The 20,352-nt window shown below is 36.0% G+C and overlaps 1 protein-coding gene across 15 annotated transcripts in view; it reads left to right on the top strand.

The window, feature by feature from the left end:
- Window positions 1-20,352, top strand: part of Kmt2c (lysine methyltransferase 2C) — a 212,319-nt gene that overhangs the window by 58,930 nt on the left and 133,037 nt on the right. For 12 of the 15 annotated variants that reach the window (XM_076913271.1, XM_076913260.1, XM_076913267.1 and 9 more), the window contains exon 3: window positions 15,416-15,557. In XM_076913271.1, coding sequence (XP_076769386.1) covers window positions 15,416-15,557 — 142 coding nt within the window. The remainder of the gene's footprint in view (window positions 1-15,415; window positions 15,558-20,352) is intronic. The other 3 variants (XM_076913265.1, XM_076913264.1, XM_076913259.1) reach the window with 1 other exon arrangement.

The raw sequence follows: 20,352 nt of genomic DNA, 5'->3' as shown, positions 1-20,352 counted from the left end.
TGTGAGGGGATTCCATTTGTAGATCAATTTGGCCTAGAATTTACAGTATTAGTTCCGTCCCTCTCAAGTTTTGAATTACACTCTATTTGTGTGTTATATATTTTAAGGTCAGGTATTACAATTCTTCTGGGTCATGTGTCCCCATCCCTCTACACTCCCATCTACTCCTCCCCAGTTTCAGGATTGTTTTTTGGTTCTGAGGGCATTTATTTATTGAATCAGGGCCTCATATATAGCCCTGTGTGGCCTGGAGCTCACTATATATACCAGACTGGGAACAAATTCATAGAGATATACCTGACTCTGTTTTGGATTGAAGCACGTACCACCATGCCTGGCCTTTCTTTATACATTTTGTTATCAACTTTTCTAGTTCCTTGTTTGTATTTTGATAGAAATACTGTGTTGATCACTTTGAGCTGTGTAGACAGTTTTTTAAAAATTATAATAGATTTTTTATGCAATATATTGATGTTTCCCTCTCCCCCTGCTCCTATCAGTTCCTCCCCATTTCCCTTCCCATACCCAATCAACAAACTTTCTGTCTTTAGAATACAAACAGGCTTCTAAAGAATAATAATAAAATAAAACAAAAACGAACAAATTGGAATAGGAGAAAACGGCCAAACAAGAAAAAGCCGAAGAAAATGCAGAGTGGAGACACTACACATTTGTGCACACAGGGGAATCCCATAGAAATAAAACCAGAGGCTGTAATATATATACAAAGGATTTACAATTTTTGGGTTCTGTTTGTTTGTTTTTTTGAGACAGGGTCTCACTATGTAGTTGTGTCTGGCCTGGAATTAACAGAGATGTGCATGTCTCTGCCTCCCAGAGGTGGGATTAAAGGCAAGCAAATGACCTTTAATTTTTTTAAAGCCCTGACAATTTAAGAAGCTTCTACTATATTAAGTTTTCATACAGTCCCTCAAGTGGCTCTTGGCTTTATCTGTCCCTTCTTCCCTTCCTTGCCTCCCTCTTTCTTCCTCTTCCTTACTTGATCATCCTTTTTCAGCCTCTTCCCTATCCATCCATAAATATATATTCTATTTCCCTTTGCTGCAGAGACCCAACCCTCTCCCCAGTCCCTCGTTTTCTACCTAATCTCTCTGGCTATACTGATTGCAGCTTGCTTATCAATGATTTAACAGCTAGCATCCACATATAAATGAATATATACCATATTTGTCTTTCTTCATTCAGGATGATTATTTTCTAACTATGTCAACTTACCTGTGAATTTTATGATAAAAAAAAAATCTGCCAAGTCATACTCAGTTGAGTAAGTGTACCACATTTTCTTTATCCATTCATCCATTGACAGACATCAAGGTTGTTTCCAGTTTATGAATGGAACAGTAATGACTGGTTGAGCAAGCAAGTGTCTCTGTGGTAGGATGAAGCATCCTTTGGGTATACACCTAAGAGTGGTATAGCTGGATCTTGAGGTAGATCAATTCCTGTCTTCCTGAGAAACCTGATTTTCATTCATAAGTACAACTTTATACACTCACCAGGAATGGAGGAGTGTTTGCCCTTACTCCACATGCGTGATAATCATTTTGTCTTTATTGACCTTAGCCATTCTGATTGGAGTAAAATGAAATATCAAAGTAGTTTTGATTTGCATTTCTCTGATGACTAAATGTATTGACCAGTTCTTTAAGTGTTTCTCAACTATTTGAGTTTTTCCTTTCAAAATTGTCTGTTAAGATCTGTACCCCATTTTAAAAATTGTTATTTGTTTTTATGAGATCTGTTGTTCTTTAGTTCTTTATGTATTTTGGGTATTAGATCTCTATTGGATGTGGAGTTGGTAAAAATCTTTTCCTGTCCTGTAGACTGCCACTTTGTCTGATTGACAGAGTCCTTTGTCATTTAGAAGCTTTTCAGTTTCATGAGGTCCCATTTATTAATTGTGTTCTTAGTGCCTGTACTATTGTTCCGTTCAGAAAAATCTTTTCCTGTACTAATGAGTTCAAGACTATTCTCCACTTTCTCTTCTATCAGATTCAGTGTGTCTGGCTTTATGTTGAGTCTTTGATCTGTCTGGAATTAGGTTTTCTGAAGTGATGAAAACCTGTTTGCGTTTCTGTTTCTGTTTGTGTTCTACATTGTAGCCGTCTAGTTTGACCAGCACCATCTGCTAAGATGCTGTCTTATTTTCAGTGTTTATTTCTTCTGGCTTCTTTATCAAAAAGTCAGGTGTCCATAGGCATGCACTTCTATCTGGGTCTTCAGTTCAGTTCCATCGATCAACATGTCTGCTTTTGTACCATGATGTTTTTACTACTATAGCTCTGTAGTACAGTTTTTGGTTGGGCATGGTGATACCTCCTGCAGTTCTTCTGTTATTCAGGAATGTTTGTTTTAGCTATCCTGGGCTTTATTGAGTTTCTATTTGAAGCTGAAATTTGTTTTTTCAAGTTCTGTGAAGAATTGTGTTGGGTTTTAATGGAGACTGCATTGAATTTGTAGATTTTTTTGTCAGGATAGCTTTTACTCTATTAATCCTACCAATCGATGAACATGGGAGATCTATCTTCTGATAGTCTGTCTATCTTCTGATATTTCTGTCTTCAATTTTTTTCTTCAGTGTCTTAAACTTTTTATCATACAAATCTTTCCCTTGCTTGATTAGAGTTATCTGATATTTTATATCATTTGAAGCTATTGTGAAACGTTTCCCTGATTTCTTTCTCTGTCTGTTTGTTGTTTGTAAATGGGAAGACTATTGATTTTTCTAAGTTATTTTTGTATCCTGGTACTTAAATGTTTATCAGCTATAGACGTTTCCTGGTTGAACTTTTAGGGTCACTTAAGGTATGCTATCATATCATCTGCAATAAAGATACCTTGACTTCTTTCCTTCTATTTATATCCTTTTCATCTCCTTCAGTTAGTTGTCTTACTGCTCTCCCTAAGACGTCAAGTACTGGGTTCAGTAGGTATGGGGAGAGTCTTCCAGTCAGTTTTTATATGGTGAGTACATGTATTGATTTGCATATGTTTAATCATCCCTGCATCTCTGGCATGAAGCCTACTTGATTATGGTAGATGATTTTTTTTTGCTGTGTTTTTGGATTCGGTTTATAAGTATTTTATTGAGAATTTTTATATCTATGTTTATAAATGAAATCAATCTGTAATTCTCATTCTTTGTTGGTTCTTTATGTGGTTTGGTATCTTCATAAAATGATTTTTGTTGTTGAATAATTTGAGGAATATTGGGGTAACTCTTCTTTGAAATACTGATTGAAGTCTCTCCCAAAAGCACTTACCTAGCCCTGGGCCTTTTTTGGTTGGTAGGTTTAATTGCTGCTTATATTTCACTAAGGTTTATAGCAATTTAAACAGTTGATTACCTTATTTTATTCAAATTTATTAGGTGGTATATATTGAGAAATTTTTCCATTTTTTAAACATATTTTCCAGTTTGCTGGAGTATAGGTTTTTAAAAATATGTCCTTATGATTCTCTGGATTTCCTCAGTGTCATTTTCTGCTCTTTTGTCTAATTTTGTTATATGGATCACCTCTCTAAACCTTTTAGTTAATTTTGTTAGGGGTTTGGTGGTCTAACTGGCTTTCTCAAAGAACCGACCTTTTGTTTTATTGATTCTTTATATTGATTTTTTTTTGTTTCCAGTTTATTCAGTCAGTCCTGAGTTTGACTATTTCTTGCCATCCACTTCTTTCGGGTGTTCTTCTTTGTTCTATATCTTTTGGATGTGCTATTAAGTTACTAATACTAGATCTCTGTCTGTCTCTCTCTCTCTCTCTCTCTCTCTCTCTCTCTCTCTCTCTTTATGCAGGCACTTAATTATGTCCCATAACTTGGGCCATGTTGTGCTTTCATTTTCATCCAATTCTAGAAAGTTATTAACTTTATTAACTTTTGTTCTGACCCATTTTTTGTTCAGCGATGTTCATATTCCATGAGTTTGTAAGTTTTCTGGTTTTGATCTCCAGCTTTAATTTATGTTGTTGAGATACGACACAGGGGGTTATTTCTGGTTTGTTTGTTTCCCCATCTGTTGAGACTTGCTTTGTGTCCAAGTATGTGGTCAATTTTGTAGACAGTTCCATGAGATGCTAAGAAGGAGGTATATTCTTTTGTGTGAAATGTTCTGTAAATATTTCTTCAGACCATTTGGTTTTTAACGTCAGTTAGCTGCAGCTTTTCCTTTAGTTCTCGGCTGTACAACTTGTATGTTGGTGAGAATGGGGTACTGAAGGAACTTACTCTCACTGTGAAGGCCAGTATGTGATCTGAGCTGAGGCCATGTTTCTTTTATGAACTTGGTGTCTTCATGTGTGGTGCATAGATGTAAAGGATCCTAGTGTCCCTTAGGCGGATCAAAGGCGTTGGTCACCTTCACCTACCTTTGAGAAATTTTATATGTATGCCTTTTAGGGTTGTTGCTTTGTATGCTAATGTTTTTGTAGTAAGGAAAATGCATGTTCCACCCTTAATTTTTTCTATCTTCTGAGGCTTGTTTTGGGACATGGTCTGTCCTAGAGACAACAAATGTGTATTCTAGAGGTGTTGGATGTTATAATGTGCAAGTGTCTGTTAGGTTCATAATTTACCTTTGATTTTTAAAGTGTGTGTGTGTTGGTGTGCATGTGTATATGTGTGCATGTGCCACATGTATGAGTACCTGCAGAGGCTAGAAGAGTGGGTTAGATTTCCTGCAGCTATAGTTATATACAGGTGACTGTGAGCCACCTGTTGTGTGCACCATAGAATAAGCCACCGAGGTAGCTCTCTAGGCCCCACCCTCCCTTTAAATTTATATTTAAATTTGTTTTTATTTTTGAGATCTATTTTTATTTTATGTGTAGGGGTGTTTTACTTGTGCGTGCGTGCGTGCCCCTCTGTCTGTCTGGTGTCCACAATAGCCTGAAGAGGGCTTTGAATGCTCTCGAGTGACAGTTGTGAGCTACCATGTAGGTACTGAGAATTGAACCTGGGTCCTCTAGAAGATCAATCTCTTAACTCCTAAGCAGTCTTTCTAGCCCCTCCAGTCCCTTTAATATTTCTTTGTTGTCTTTTTTTAACTTTAATTTTTTTGTTGCGGATTCTATTTAAGTCCCCAGCTATGATTTGAAACTTTCCTTTTTATCTTACTGCTTCTGTTATTGAGTGTTATTGAGTGTTTATTTTATTGTTTATGTTATTGAGGGTTGTGTACAGATTAATATGTTTTGGTAAAGTGACCCTCCCTTTCATTATGTAGTGACCTTTTTCTTTTCATGCCAGTGTGTTTTTTTAAAGTATTGTTTCTCTCCTGCCTTCTCTTGTTTTCTGTTTATCTGGTATGGCTTATTTTGATCTCTTCACTGTCAGTGTACCTAGTTCATGATTGGTGAATAAAGTCTATGGATTTGATTTTCACCCTTTTGGGGAGTGGAGAGGTGTCTACTTAGATAATTTATTCCTTTTCATCAGAGGAACTTGTTTTTATATTTAAGGTTATGTTGACAAGAAAAAGTTTATTACTATAACTGTTAGTTTTTCTATTTTGTAAATATCCTTTGTTATAGCTTAGTCTTTCATTAATATTTGTGGTGTTTAGAAGATTATTTTGTGTATAATATGTTTTTGAGGGTAGATGTGCAGCAGCTCCTCTCTCTCTCTCTCTCTCTCTCTCTCTCTCTCTCTCAAAATTTTCATTTACCTATTTTTGTGTGTCAGCTGTGGGAGTTGGTTCTTCTCTTCCATAGTGTGAGTCCCAGGGTTAACTCAGGTTATGCTTGGTGGCAAGTGCCTAATGTGATCTCTGTGTTTATAAATATAAAACATCTGAACAATATAATGAGCATCATTATCTTTAAAGGTACATTTTTTTATTAAAAAAAACAACCAGATTTTCTTTTTGTGATGTTCATTGTCTTTTGCCAAGCATGTAATTGCACTTATATGTGTTATCATAGTAATAGTTTAACTGCCCACAACTCTCGCACACTCCCAGCCTTTAAAAGTCCATTTTAATTTTATTGTTTCGGTAGTATATAGCATACAGCTGACTGGCATCTTTTATGTAATATCATATATTTTCATTTCCTTCTAGTCTTCCCATTTTAATGATTATGTCTGTCTATCGGTCTGTTTCTGTCCCTTTCCCTCTCCATCCCTGCCTCTTCCCACCCCCACCCCCACTCACCTCCATGTTTTCTGTGAGAACGTTTTATTCCATAGCCCAGGCTGGACTGGAACTTATTACATACCCTACACTGGTACTCAAGGCAGTCTTTTTGCCATAGCCTCCTTTGGCTTGAAATTATACGTATTATTTACAGTGCACAAATGTGATGACTGTTCTGTCACTAAATAATCTTCCACTGTTAAATCATCCACTTATTGGTAATTTCAAAGGTTTACCACATAGACCTACAATCAACATATTTTGTTTTAGATTTTGTTTTTTGGTGTGGCCATATGTTAAACCCATTTGGGTAAATATTAAGTAGCACAATTGTTGGGTTATATGGTCAGAATTGTTTAGTTTGTGAATACCTGTGTAGTATCAAGTTTCAGTACCATTTTGTATTCTCATCAGCAATATAATGTGAGTATAGTATATTGCTCTTCATTTATTTACTATTAATTTACATGTGTTTTATGTTCAGAGTAGGTCTTTTCTTAGCATTATATAGTTGGCTCATGTTTTTAATCCATTTGTCAACCAGTACATTTACATTGAACATGATGAAAGTGATTTTTCTTTCAAAAATTAATTTTATTTTTACTTATGTGTATGTGTGTCTGTGTGGGTATGTGCACGAGACACCAGAGGCATCAGACCTCCCTCTTTGGAGTTAGGTTGGTGGTTGTGAGCCACTCAATATTGGTGCTGGTAGCTGAACTCCAGTCACATGCAAGTGTTCTAAGCATCTTAACCTTATTCAGCTACCTTCCTAGACCCATAGCAATTCTTGCTGTAAATGATGATGCTGTCCTCTGCTGTTTAAAAACTTTTATTGTTTGTTTGTTTCTGTTTTTGGAGGCAAGATCTTTCTTTTCCCAGCCTCCAATTAGTAGTATTGCATTGCTTTGCTGTCTTGTTCATCTAGCTCTTTTAATTGACCATTTTGTTTTTTCTGCTTAACATATCATATAGCCCTTTTCATTGGTTTTCCTATAGACTGTGTGTTAATACAAAACTGTGTGCACGTGTCTGTGTGTGCACGTATGTAGCACACATATATGTGTGCTTGTTTATATATGTTTGGAAGCCTGCCTCCCAAGAGCTGCTAAATGGGACCCAAATTCCAAATTCCAGTCCTCCTGCTTGCTTAATATACATTTTGTCCACTGAGCCATCTTCCTAACCCCTACGAGTTCAGCTTAAACCTGCTAATGTGGTAAAGCTCCTTCCTGCTTTTCCATCAGTGTTGACAGTCATTTCACTTGTGAAATACACATATGCAAATACATAAACACACACATCTAATGCAGTGGGCAAACCTGTAACTATAGATTAATTAAGAGTTTTAAAAACATTTGCTTTCACATTTTGCATTTGAGATACTGTCCCTTTCTTTATGTAGACCTAAATTGGTGAGTGTCCTAAAGAAACAATTCTGCAAAATTGGCTAGACAGCAGCAACAGTTTTCTCAGTTTATATTTTCTTTCTCATGGCTCATATTCTTAATAATTTTTAATTTTCAAATTTGGAAGTTACTAAAAATAAAGATATGTTCTTTTCTACCCAGAATCTGGGACCTCTGATTAAATCAGTCTTTAAAATTAATTGGAAAGTAGGTTGATTTGGAGTAATGTACTGTGTAGTGTGGTAAGAGAGGGCACGCTTGGATTCTGGTGTATTTTTATAAGAGGAATTTACAGTCAAATATGCTTTAATATGTGTGAATTTGTTGAATACATTTGTAGATTTCATTCAGATTGTACTGTTTAAGCCAGGAAGGCCCAGACTTATAGCCCAATCTGGCTTTGATTTTCCGGGTATGTACCACCACAACCTGGCTCAAGAATTTTTTTGCTTTTTAAGGAAATAATTTTGTAATTGGTTGAAGTGAAAAGTGTTTTATTTCCTTTAACTTAGGTGTTTTCTCTACTCAATCTTATTTGATAGTACTTAATGAGTGAGAGTAAAACTGTATTTTCAATATTTCTTTTAGTTTTTGTAGTACAAAAATGATTCCTTAGAAAGGAGTCCCAATAATTTTGTTAACAAAATTCATGTGATACAGTTAGAGGGTGCTTACAGTGAAAAAGTTACAAACAAACCCAGGCTTTGAGACTTGATTCTTTTATGTCATATGGGGAGGTGTGTGTTTATAAGGGTGTGTGCATACATGTGTGGTGTCAGTGTGTGTACATGCACAGTAAAGTACATGTGCTAATCTAAGGTCAGCGCCAAGTGTCTTTTTCAGCTGCTCTTCATTTCACTTTTTAAGGAATTCCTTAAAAACTAATTAATTAGTTTCACTTGTAACTTCTCTCCTGGTTTGGGTATACAGATGGTGTGCCCCACACACCATCTTCTCTGTGGGTACTGGTCATTGAATGCATGCTGACATGATGATCACACTGCTGACTGAGCCTGTTGGTCCTTATTTTTAAAGTGACAGAGACTGCTTCTTTTTTAAAAGTGGGGAGTGGGGACTCAGAGAACTGTTAGTGAATTTTTGTTTACCATTACAGCTTTAGGCTTCTAATTTTAGTAACCATACTACCTACTTCTTCCTTTAACCTCATTATACTATGCACATACTTAAAATTTATCGTATTTAAGTTTTTTTTTTTTTTTTTTTTTTTTTTTTTTTTTTTAAACAGTGTTTCCTTTGTGTAGTGCTGACTGTCTTGGAACTCACTCCATAGACCAGGCTGGCCTTAGACTGATAGAGAGCCACCTGCCTCTGCTTCTGGAGTACTGAGATCAAAGGCATTGTTGCCCATTATTATTTATTTTATTTTTAATTATCATATGTTTTTGTGTTATCTGTGTTTGAGTATGTGGACATGAGTGCATTTGCCATCAGATGGCAGAGGCACTGGAGCCCCCAGAGTCGGGGTTACAGATGGTTATAAGCACCTCATGTACTTGATTTAACCTCTGAGCTATCTCTCCAGTCTGCATGACTCCCCTTCCCCAATTTTTTCTTTTATTTCTTTTTTTAAAAACTGTTTGTTTGTTTGTTTGTTTTTAAAGACAGGGCCTCAGGAAGTTTAGGGTAGGCTCAAACTCACTCTCCTGCGTGCTGGGGTGATAGGCATGTTTGGTTCAGTATGGTGCTAAGGATTAAATACAAGGCTTTCTGTGTGCCAGGCAAATACTATATTAATCAAGCTACATTTCCAGTTTAAATGTGGGTACTTCTGTTATGTCAGTTGCTGTTCCTGCTAGCATTTACTCTTTCTGAGAGAGATTTTTGAAGACTAGGTATCCTGATTTTATTTTTGTATCCACTTTATTTGTATATAATGCATTGTATATAGTAGTAATTTTGTTATAAATAGTTTAAATAGTCTAAAGAAATGAAATGTGGGGCTGGAAAGAAGGCTCAGCAGTTAAAAACACTGGCTGCTCTTCCAGAGGTCCTGAGTTCCATTCCTAGCAACTACATGGTGTCTCACAACCTTCTGTAATGGGATCTGATGCCCTCTTCTGGTGTGTCTGAAGACAGTGACAGTGTATTCATAAAAAATAAACATCTTTAAAAAAAAGAAATGAAATGTTAACGTCTTAGCACAAAGTCAGGAGTGTTCTTTCTATTACATCCTAAACTGTTTTTTAAAGATAATTTGTGGGCCTACAATCAAGAGCCATAGGGTACAGTTCATTTAGTAGCTGTTTAGCATATATGAGGAAGATAAGCTATAGATCATACAGCATGAATGTGTATAACCAGAATAACAACTGTGTATGCATACTTAATAACAACTTCATGTTTATACTTGGATTCATGCATTATATTTTTTGATCTGAAGGATTGCTTTATCCTAGGAGGCATTATCTATTTGATTTTGGAAGCAAACCAGAGTTCAGTAACTTGTCATGGCCCTATTGGGAGCTCATGGCTGAGTTAAAGATGCTTATTTATTGTGGATGATTAGATTTTAAGCCTCTGTTGACTTAAACTTTCTCTTGTCTTAAAACTAATTCTTTAGGGTTCATCAAGAGTTGTGAAGGTGTTAAAGGATTAAAATGATGTATAAATACATAAAGTTAGAGGTCAGATGTAATTTTTCTTTGTATTCCCTCAATGCCATATAACCAGTGATGTTTCCTGAAGTATAGATACTTAAGTTCTTTTAGAGGCTTCCTTACTGGGAATTAGGTTCTTCCGTAGTCTAGTTATATGGCACATGTGCCACCTAGTGGTTATAAAATTAATGAGGAGCTATTTCCTGCTTCCCCTTTTCTTCTCACCACCTTTTGACTAGAGAGAATTTGGTGACCAATTGGACTTAGTTGACTTACAATTCCAACTTACTGTCTGTTGCTTTGGGATAGTCAAGGCTAGAACTCAAGCATCTGGTCACATTGTAGCCATAGCCAAGAACAAAGAGAGACTGTATCCTTGTTTGTTTTCTTTCATATTTCTTCTATTTTTTTAGAAATATATATTTCATTAATGATTTGGATTACTTATATTTGAAGATCATTTATTTTTATTTTATGTGGATGGATGGTTTTCTGTATGTAAGTGTACATACCACACACATACCTGGTGCCCTCAAAATTCTAAAAAGAGGTGCTGAATCCACGGAATGGGAGTTATAGGTAGTTGTGAGTTGCCATGTGGTGCTGACTACAGTGGACAGACAGGTCTTCCTACATCAATTAACAAATACGACAATCCACTACCTACATGGCTACAGACCACCCTGGTCTAGATAATTATTCATCAAGACTGCTTCCAGATGATTATAGGTTATATCAAATTGATAATTAAAACTAACCATTGTAGGAGGAGATTATATCCATCAATGGGCAACGACTATGTCCATAGGAGGTAATGATATACATGTGAGGTTGCTATCTAGTGCTTTAGTCTATTGATCGATACATTGGTGTGCTTGTTTGCTTGCTTACTTTCACTTTGTCGCCCTGGCTGTCCTGGAACTCCTAATGTAGACCAAGCTGGCCTTGAGCTCAAAGAGATTATGAGCCTTTGCTTCTTAAGTGCTTCGATTAAAGGTGTGTACCACCATACTTGATCCCTGCTTTTTTATTTTTGAGACCATATCACTATGTAGCTCCTGTTGTCCTGGAACTCACTATGTAGAGCAGACTGGCTTAAAGACATGAGTCTCTAACCTGGCACCCCACATACTGATTTTTGAGGCAGGGTCAGTTTGAATCAGGAGACTACCAGTTGGCTATGAGCTTCAGGGATCTTCATATTTCTGCTTCGCAAATGAGGGGATTATAGGTACTCAGCTTTTGATGTGGATTCTTGAGATCTGACTTCAAGTCTTAATTCTTGTTGAGCAGGGCTTTACTGGCTGAGACATCTTTCATGCTCTCTTCCCCCAGTTTCAGATATGAAAATTTTTCCTTGTCCAGTTTCAGACATGAAAATTGTTATTTCTGTCTTTTACAAATTGGGCTGCATGTAACTGAACATTTAAATCCCGATGAAATGTAAAAAGTAGCCCGATTAAATGAGAGCTTGCACTATTTTATTGCCCTAGTGTCTGGTTTATCCATCATAAACCATACCAGCTGATATTTAAGCATGCATAGTTTTGGACAGTCTATAGATAACCAAATGTTGGCTGGAATATTTCATCAGTTATCACTGGTCGTCACAGTCATTCATCTAGGTGTGCTCTGGATGAGATTACAGGTTTAATCGTTAGCTGTTATCATCCCGACTACCATGGTATGTTTCACTGCCAAACTCTGACAGTTTTTGAAGAATAGTACTAGGAAGAGTGAGGGTCACTGAGGGTGTATCTTTCCTGCCTTGAGTGGGACAGACAGTGAGATTTAAGTCACTCTACCACATGAAGAGTGTAAGACAGGTGAATTTAGGGGTGCTTGTTGTTATGTTTAGTGATTGGAATTTTTGCTTTCTAGGAAGCAGTTAGAATATTTCCTTTTATTGATTAAAGAATAAAAAGTCCAACCAGAAAAATCTAACCAGAAATAAAACCCACTTTTATCAGTCCTTCAGTTTCTTTAGGAAGTTCACCTTAGGATCCTGGATAGAGCCATTGAGCTGAGAAAGAGCACACTCAGAGCTAGTCTTGATTGCTGCCATTGTTGATTAGAACTGGTTCTGAATCTATTTCTTAAGGATAAGCAAATTCCTCCACAGGGTATATGCACATTCATATTCACAGCTTCTGAAGCATTGATCTTGTGCTCATTTTATGTGTGCACTCCTCTCAGCCTTACTCCTTGTCACTATGAAAAATGTGTACACAGGTTTTTGATGCCTCACTGAGAAGGAATGAAGTGCTCCCATACAGTCACTTACAGATGCCATTGTTTAGCACTTTGCATATAACACACACAGAGAGAGTTGCTAACAGAATGGGGTTTCTTTCTCTCCTATTGAGAAAGCCGAGGCTAGCAGGCAACATAGAGTAACTTCTGGTTTCTAGGTATCTCTCTAAAGCTGTAGGCTCTATGCTTAGTGTTTGCTTTCTAAGTCACTACTTTAGGTTCTGGCCACATTAGATACTGGTAGCATAAAAAAGGATCAGCTACTTTAATTTAAACATTTCATTCTTAATGTTTCATGGTCTGATAAACAAGCCACTTAAATTTTTTTTGGTTTTCTTTTTTCTTATGCTAGTTCTCCATTCTTGATATTAATTTCTGTGTTAATTTGAGTTTTAATTGAACTGTTGTGATAGAAACTCCAAATCATAGCTGTAGGTTATATAAAATAAATTTTCTCATATAGTATGAAAAAAATTGACCCACCCTTTTCCTTCTCTTTATCCCTTCCTCCCTTTTTCTTCCCACTCTCCTTCTTTGGTCCCACAGTGTTGAGATCTGTTTTCTCTTTCCATCTTGGGTTCCATCTATGTGGGTTCTGGGATTTGAACTTAGGTTATCAAGTTTGCATGTCAAGACCTTTATCCACCAAGATATCTTACCTGACTTTCATGTAGTGTGTTGATCATGAAAGGTTGCAGTTGATAAGATTTCAGTGGTGTCTGTGTGATTGCTCGTGAGACCAGATTTCTTCCATCCATGTTTTTTGCACCTTGTAGAGCTCTCCTTGCTTTGGGTCTTTGGTTAGCTGTTAGGTCTTCTTTAGTCCATGGGAAAGAGGAACATAATTTTACCAAGAACAAATTGTGTGGTTTTTTTTTTTTTTTTTTGTTTATTTGCTTGGTTTGTGGTAGAGCAGTCTTGTGACTTGCTAAGTAACTGTCATGCTTAGCTGTGTAGAGGGTCTCTAGTTGATCCAGTTATGTACCTATTTAAAGTTATGAGGCTGAGCACATTATTTTGCACAAAATGATAATTTTTGTTTGGACAGGGCTTTATGCTTTACTTTATGCATCTTTCAAGTTCTTTACATACTTTGATTCTGCATATTTATTTGGGGTGCCTGTTTTTTCTCTCATTTGTTATGTTTTCATTTAGTCGTGGGTTTAGTTGTCACATAGAAATGTATACTTTCATTGTCACCATCGCATTTTTAGTCTCTTTATATTTGATATGAATACACACTTTGTTGACTTGATTGCAAAGTTTTTTTTTTTTAAACAAAAATTGTCTGTAGGGTAATCACGATACCTTGATTGATAAGTCTCATAAACAATGGCCATTTTTTTGTTTCCATCATTAAAAAGGCACAGTGCTGTTTGAGCTGAAAACTTAAACATTCTATTGTTGCTTCATGTCACTAATTTTGTTAGAATTTATATTCAGTTTTCTCTCTCAGATACTTCTCTAAAATTCATCTTGACTTTAGGTTGATACTCATAAAAATAGTAAAATAAAATTGAAATACTGGTACTAGAGGTGTGAGTTGAAGTTTCAAGTAAACTTTGTTTCAAGATGCTAAGATGGCCATGTCTAGTGTGTGGTAAAGTATGATCTGGGATATCGGTGAGGAGCTGGTGCTGTATATGTAGGCTTAAAGGTTATTAACTCCAGAGGAGATTGCTGAGACCTGGATAGTAATTAAGTTCTTTCTAGAAGGCTGTGTTTGCACATAACCCTCTCCTTCTTTCTCTCCCTCTCCCTCTCCCTCTTCCTCCTCCCCCCTCCCCCTTCCTTTCTCCTCCTCCCACTTCTTTCTGGTTAAGTTTATATAGCACAGACTGTCCTCAAATTCACTATGTATTAAAAGGTAACTTAGAACACATCGTCCTCTTAGCTCTCAAGAACTGTGGTTTACAGGCATGTGACACCTTGTCTGACTCAAATCATTTGATCCTCATGAACAATTTTATGAAACGTATGGTTAAACAGTTTGATAGGTGAATAAAAGAGAAATGCCCTTTATGTAATATTTAAATAGCCATTAGGTAGTTAAATTGATACTTGGGACATGGTCTACAGGTTCGTTTATTTGTATAGGGACTGTGTAGAAAGGTCTAAATAAATATCCAATTAGAAAACAAGGATTTGTTTAATGGGGAATTGTGTCAGGAGCATTGTTAGAGGAGGAGTGTCTCTTTAATCTGGTAATGCAGTATGAAAGACAATAGATATCTTCTTATATAAAAAGAAAAGTGATGTTGGGGTAGAGGTGTTTTAAAAGCTTCACAGTGGCTGGAGAGATAGCCCAGGAGTTACACTTGACTCTTGATCTAGGTTTGATTCCCATATAGTGGGGCACAGCCATCTGTATCTACAATCTAGGGGATCTAGCTCCTCCTTCTGGCCTCTAGGGTCACTGCATGCATGCATTATATATATATACACACATATACACACATATACATTAAAAGTCTCACAGTAATGCTTCTGAAAAAGTATGTATAAAGTTTCTGGATTTCAGAGTCCTTAGGAGAATTTTAAAAGACAGCAGAATCAAGAATCTGTCTGTTCAAGTATTTAGCTTTTAGAATGGCAAGTGACTAGAATGTGTAACATTTGTATCAGATTAATAGTCTCAATTTATAAAATCTGAAGAAATTTAAAAAACTGAACCACATCAAAATACATTTATTGTATAGGTCATCTGTTACAATCCTGAAAATTAGGTTCTAAACAGTTATTTCTAGTGTGAACCTTCTCTCAGTTGTACTTTGGCCTCAAGGCACAAGGAACCACAGCTTACATGATGCTGATGATTGTTTTGTATTAGCAAACTGACACTAATTATGTATATGAACTTTCCAGATTCGTGAAGTGTTATCATTTGTTTTATTTTTTCCATTATTATATATTCTTTGTAGGTAAAATTTTCAGTAATTGAACTCAAAATGACTCTTTATATCCTCTTGTTTACTGTGAAGCAGAAATCAAAGAACAATCTGTGGAAGAGGATGCTGAAACAGAAGTGGATAGCAGCAAACAACCAGTCTCAGCTCTTCATCGGTCTGTGTCTGAGGAATCTGCAAACTCCCTGGTCTCTGTTGGTGTAGAAGCCAAAATCAGGTTAGACAATGAAGAGAGCTGGACTAGAGACACTGACAGGGGAAAGGGTGGTGAACTGACTGGAGACAGGGTTTACGACCTGGGTGGTGCTTGGCCATTTAAGTACCCTTAAGTTTGACACCCCTGTGCGATGTTGGCATAGAAGTTGGCTATGCTGTGGGCATTGGAGAGAAGAGGGTATACTAGGATAGTGGTCTACCCATTCCAGATAAGTAGTGATATTAGCTATATGCTATTCCTGACTGAGAAGCTAAGAGCCCCAATGTAAGAATTAAGTTTGGGGGAGGGGTGTGGGGGGGGCAAGACACAGTTTTATCAGAGGAACCAGGTTTGGCCCCTACTACTAACATAGTGACTGAAACTGTCTGCAACTCTGGTTTTAGAGTATTCTGTCCTCAGTGGATACCCAGGCACACATGTGATACATAGATATACATAGGTAAAACACTTAAACACATTTTTAAAAAATTGCTAGGAACCTTAAAAAAGGAATTTCTGATATGTATACACTTAACACACTTGAAATCATACCCTCTCTTCATTCTTTAAGAAAGGAGTCCTCTCCATTCACAGTAAATAAATAAATAAAATTGTAACAACAATGAAAAGAAATGGGGCTGATAAGACGGCTCAGAAGATAAAGGCACTTGCTGTTAAGTCTGATGACTCAAGTTTTATCCTCAGGATCCACATGGTCAAAAGAAAGAGCTGACTCCAGTAGAATGTCTTCTGACTGTGATATGTGTGCCTATGTGCTGTACACACAGAATAAATAACATAATGATAAAAGTGGGCCTTCTTTTTCTTTTTGTTTTCTTCCCTAAGCTATGGCTGTCCAGGAAACACTCTCTGTAGACCAGGCTGGGTTAGCCCAGGCTAACCTTGAACTCAGAAATCTGCCTTGCTCTGCCTCCCTTGTGGTGGGATTAAAGGCATGCACTACCACTGCCTGGATGAAAATTTTTTATTTATAATAATAAAAAAGTAAGCCTGCCAGTTGTGGCACACACCTTTAATCCCAGCACTTGGGAGGCAGAGGCAGGCAAGTTTCTGAGTTAGAGCCCAGCCTGGTCTACAGAGTGAGTTCTAGGAAAGCCAGGGCTACACAGAGAAACCCTGTTTCAAAACAACAACAGGAAAACTAACAAAAAAAAAGAAAGAAAGAAAGAAAGAAAGAAAGAAAGAAAAAATAATAATTAAAATTGGGATATTATAATCTATTAGTATGTAATTCAACTTTCATGACTTATATTTTTCAATTTCTATTTTGAAGTCTTGAATAAGACTATGAATGTATTAGATAATTGAATATTCTCAACCTCTTTTATCCTGTGTTAAATCTTGTCAAGATGCTCCTCTGCTTCTATATTTTGAGCGTTGCTGAGTATCCTGTCTGCCTCAACCTTCCTTTAATTCTCAGGGAAGTGCATCTAATCTAATAGCTGTTGAGCTTTGCCTGTGTCTTTATCAGTCACAAATTCATATTTCCAGTGAGGCTATATTCCTAAAATACAAACTCTGATGTCTTCCAAGTTAACATTTTCATAGAGAAATATATTAGATGCCCTTAGAGTGCCCCAAACTTCTCTTTATTCCACCTCTTTGTTCTCCTTTTCAACAAATAATACCAATATTTATCTGGTTGCTTATGGATTAGTCTGTAATTTGTATCTTCTTCATAGTTCATACCTGATTAACTCACAATCTCCTGTCATCTTGACTTTGCCTATTCACTTGGTTGAAGCCGTGGTCTTTAAGAGACCTTAATTATCTTCTTACTTCTTTCTCTGTCTAATTAGACTATGTTTCCATAGTCTAATTTAGTTGTAAAAAGTATCATCAAATCTAAGATCTGGTCTTCATTAGGGTTAGTGATTATTTTATTTAATGTGACATTTTAGTTGTATTTAACATTTTAGGTTCTTTTTGTTTCAGTAAGATAGTCTGTAAGGCATGGTCTCTCCTCAGAGTTAACTTCCACTCTTTGTGAATGTACTTTAATCAGCTTCTGTCTTAGTTCTTTGAAGTTTTGTGTCATTTGTCATAGGAGTTAATATTTTGTGAAAGTGTCCTCCCCAACCACCTTCTTATTGTAATAATTTCTGAATTCTTTAACTCTCTTGTGGATCTAGGTGAAGAGTATCCAGGTATTTGTTATACTTAGTTCACTTTACCCCAATATTTTGAGAGGTTTAAATATTTTAAAAATGAAAGAATAGTATTTTGGTAGGCACTGATACCCTATGCCATAAATCACAGCATTCAGAAGACAGATTCAGGCAGAAGTCTTGAGTTTGAGGCCAGCTTGATCTTTAGAGCAAATTTCAGGACAAAAGGGCCTACCCAAAGAAACCCTGTCTTGAATTCTTTAAAAAAAAAAAAAAAAACATAATATGTTTTACAAATTTCAGAACTCATCAGTTTTGAGTTGAATTTTGCATGTGGTCTGAGACAACAGTTTTATTTCTCTGCATATAGCTCTCCAGTTTCCTAACACTAATCATTGTAAACGACCCGTCTCTTGCCATGTCTGGCAAACATACACTGATAGTAAATATGTGGCTTTATTTCTTAGATCCCTATCTTCTTCCATTGGTGACATAGATTTATAATCTCTTTATCGTGTGCTTTGACGTAAGGGGGTACGATTTAGCTTTATTTTCTTCTCTCCACTTTGTCATCTTGCTTCATGGTCTCATTAGACCATGCCAGCTTAGTACTTGTAAAGTTCCAGCTTCAGTTTGCTGAGTGCTAGGATTACAGGCATGTGTACTGTATTTGCTTTTTAAGTTTTTTGTGGTTAAGATTTTTTTCTCACATGTATGTAGTTCTAAGTCTATAAATGTATCACTCACCTAAATTTATATAAGCTATCTGTTGGCTGTTATGATTGAGATTATTGTCTGAATTTTCAAATGACTTATTAGCAAATAGAAATGCAGATTTTTGTATGTTGATTTTGTGTCCTGTAACTTGACAATATTCAGTTCTAACAGTTTTTGGGTGTAGCCTTCAAGAATTTTGAATATGCACATTAACTAGGCTTTGTCATCAGCAAATATAATTTTACTTCTCTTCTTAAGATGCTTTTTATTTATTTCTGTTGCCAAGTTAGGTTAGGATTTCTGCCATTATATTAAAAAGAAGTAGTAAGAATGACCATTCATTATTTTTGTTGTTGCTGTTGTCTATATAGTTATTTTCTTTATTCTAGGAAACTAGTTTGCACTTCACCCCCTTTATCCTCCCAGAGCTTTTTTTTTTTTTAAGGATTCTATCTATCTATCTATCTATCTATCTATCTATCTATCTATCTATCTATCTATCTATCTATCTATCTAATGTATGTATGTATGTAAGTGCACTGTTGCTCACTTCAGAAACACCAGAAGAGGGTATTGGATGGTTGTGAGCTACCATGTGGTTGCTGGGAATTGAACTTAGGACCTTAGAAAGACAAGTCAGTGCTCTTAACCCCTGAGCCATCTCTCTAGCCCTTCCCAGAGATATTTTTAAGTAAGTGGGTTCTGATTTTTTTGTTATCTTTATTTCATTAGTTTCTATTGTATTATCCCAATCTGTTTCTTTAAAAAATTTTTTATTTCTTTTATGTGTGTGTGTGTGTGTATGTGTGGGTGTGTGTATGTGTACTATGTGTGTGCCATGGGTGGTTGTGAGATCTTATGTGGGTGTTGGCAACTAAACTCAAGTTCCCTGCAAGAACAATAAATGCTCTTAACCACTGAACCATTTTTCTAGCTCCTAGTCTTTTTTTCTTTTAATTTTCTGTCATTGTCTTCATTTAGATTCATGTGACCTTTTTTACAGAAAACTTAAATTATCAACATCTAAAGTTTTAATTTCTGTAAGTGAATAACTGCTCTTTTGATTAGAATTTTAGCTTCATTTTACAAAGTTTTCATGATGTTTTATTATCATGGTATTGTACATACTTCAATTTGTATTTTGGTTAAAGGATTACTATTTTGTATGATACTGATCATACATTATTTGTATGATACTGATAATACATTAGCTTTTGCACCCCCATATGTTATCTATTTTTAGAATATGTTTGTCTTTGTTAAAAAGTACAAGTGGAACCAGACATGGTGGAACACACCTTTAATCCTAGGACAAGGAGGCAGAATCTGTATAGTGAATTCAGGCCAGCAATGGCTACACACTGAGACCCTCACCATCACATACATTGTTTCTGAGTGTGTGTGTGTGTGTGTGTGTGTGTGTGTGTGTGTGTGTGGTGTGGTATTTGGTTGCACCCATCCATGTATATTTATTATAAGAAAAATCTCATAGAAAAGTCCTGCAAGGTCTCTTATTAAGTGTAATAGTTTCTTTTTAAATTTTTTAGACTGAAGATTTGAGCAGATAGTGCAGAATATTCCTGTTTTTATATTTTCTCTTGTCCCCTGTAGATTAATATTGTGCAGTAGTGTGGTATACTTGTTGTAGTTAATATATCAATATTTTTACATTTCTTTTAAATGTAAGCTTTTAATTCACAAAAAGTTCACATCATGGCTGACTCTTCATGAGTCTTTGTTGGTCTTCACAGATGGATAATGTCATATATCTGCTATAACATCTTCATAGAAACTAACCTCACAGTCTTTATTACCTCCTATTTAATCCAGTTTGTCTCCTGAGTCCTCCAATTGATTAAAAACTCAAACTTACTAAACTATTTCTCTTATTTTTCTTCATATATACTGGTACATATAACATGCATAAAGGATGTTTATAAAGTTGTAAATAAATATTGTTAGCATAGGCT

The sequence above is a fragment of the Arvicanthis niloticus genome, chromosome 15 (genome assembly GCF_011762505.2).
Source record: "Arvicanthis niloticus isolate mArvNil1 chromosome 15, mArvNil1.pat.X, whole genome shotgun sequence".
Lineage (NCBI taxonomy): Eukaryota > Metazoa > Chordata > Mammalia > Rodentia > Muridae > Arvicanthis > Arvicanthis niloticus.
The sequence above is the reverse complement of the archived record's forward strand: the minus strand, read 5'-3'. Positions and strand labels throughout refer to the sequence as shown.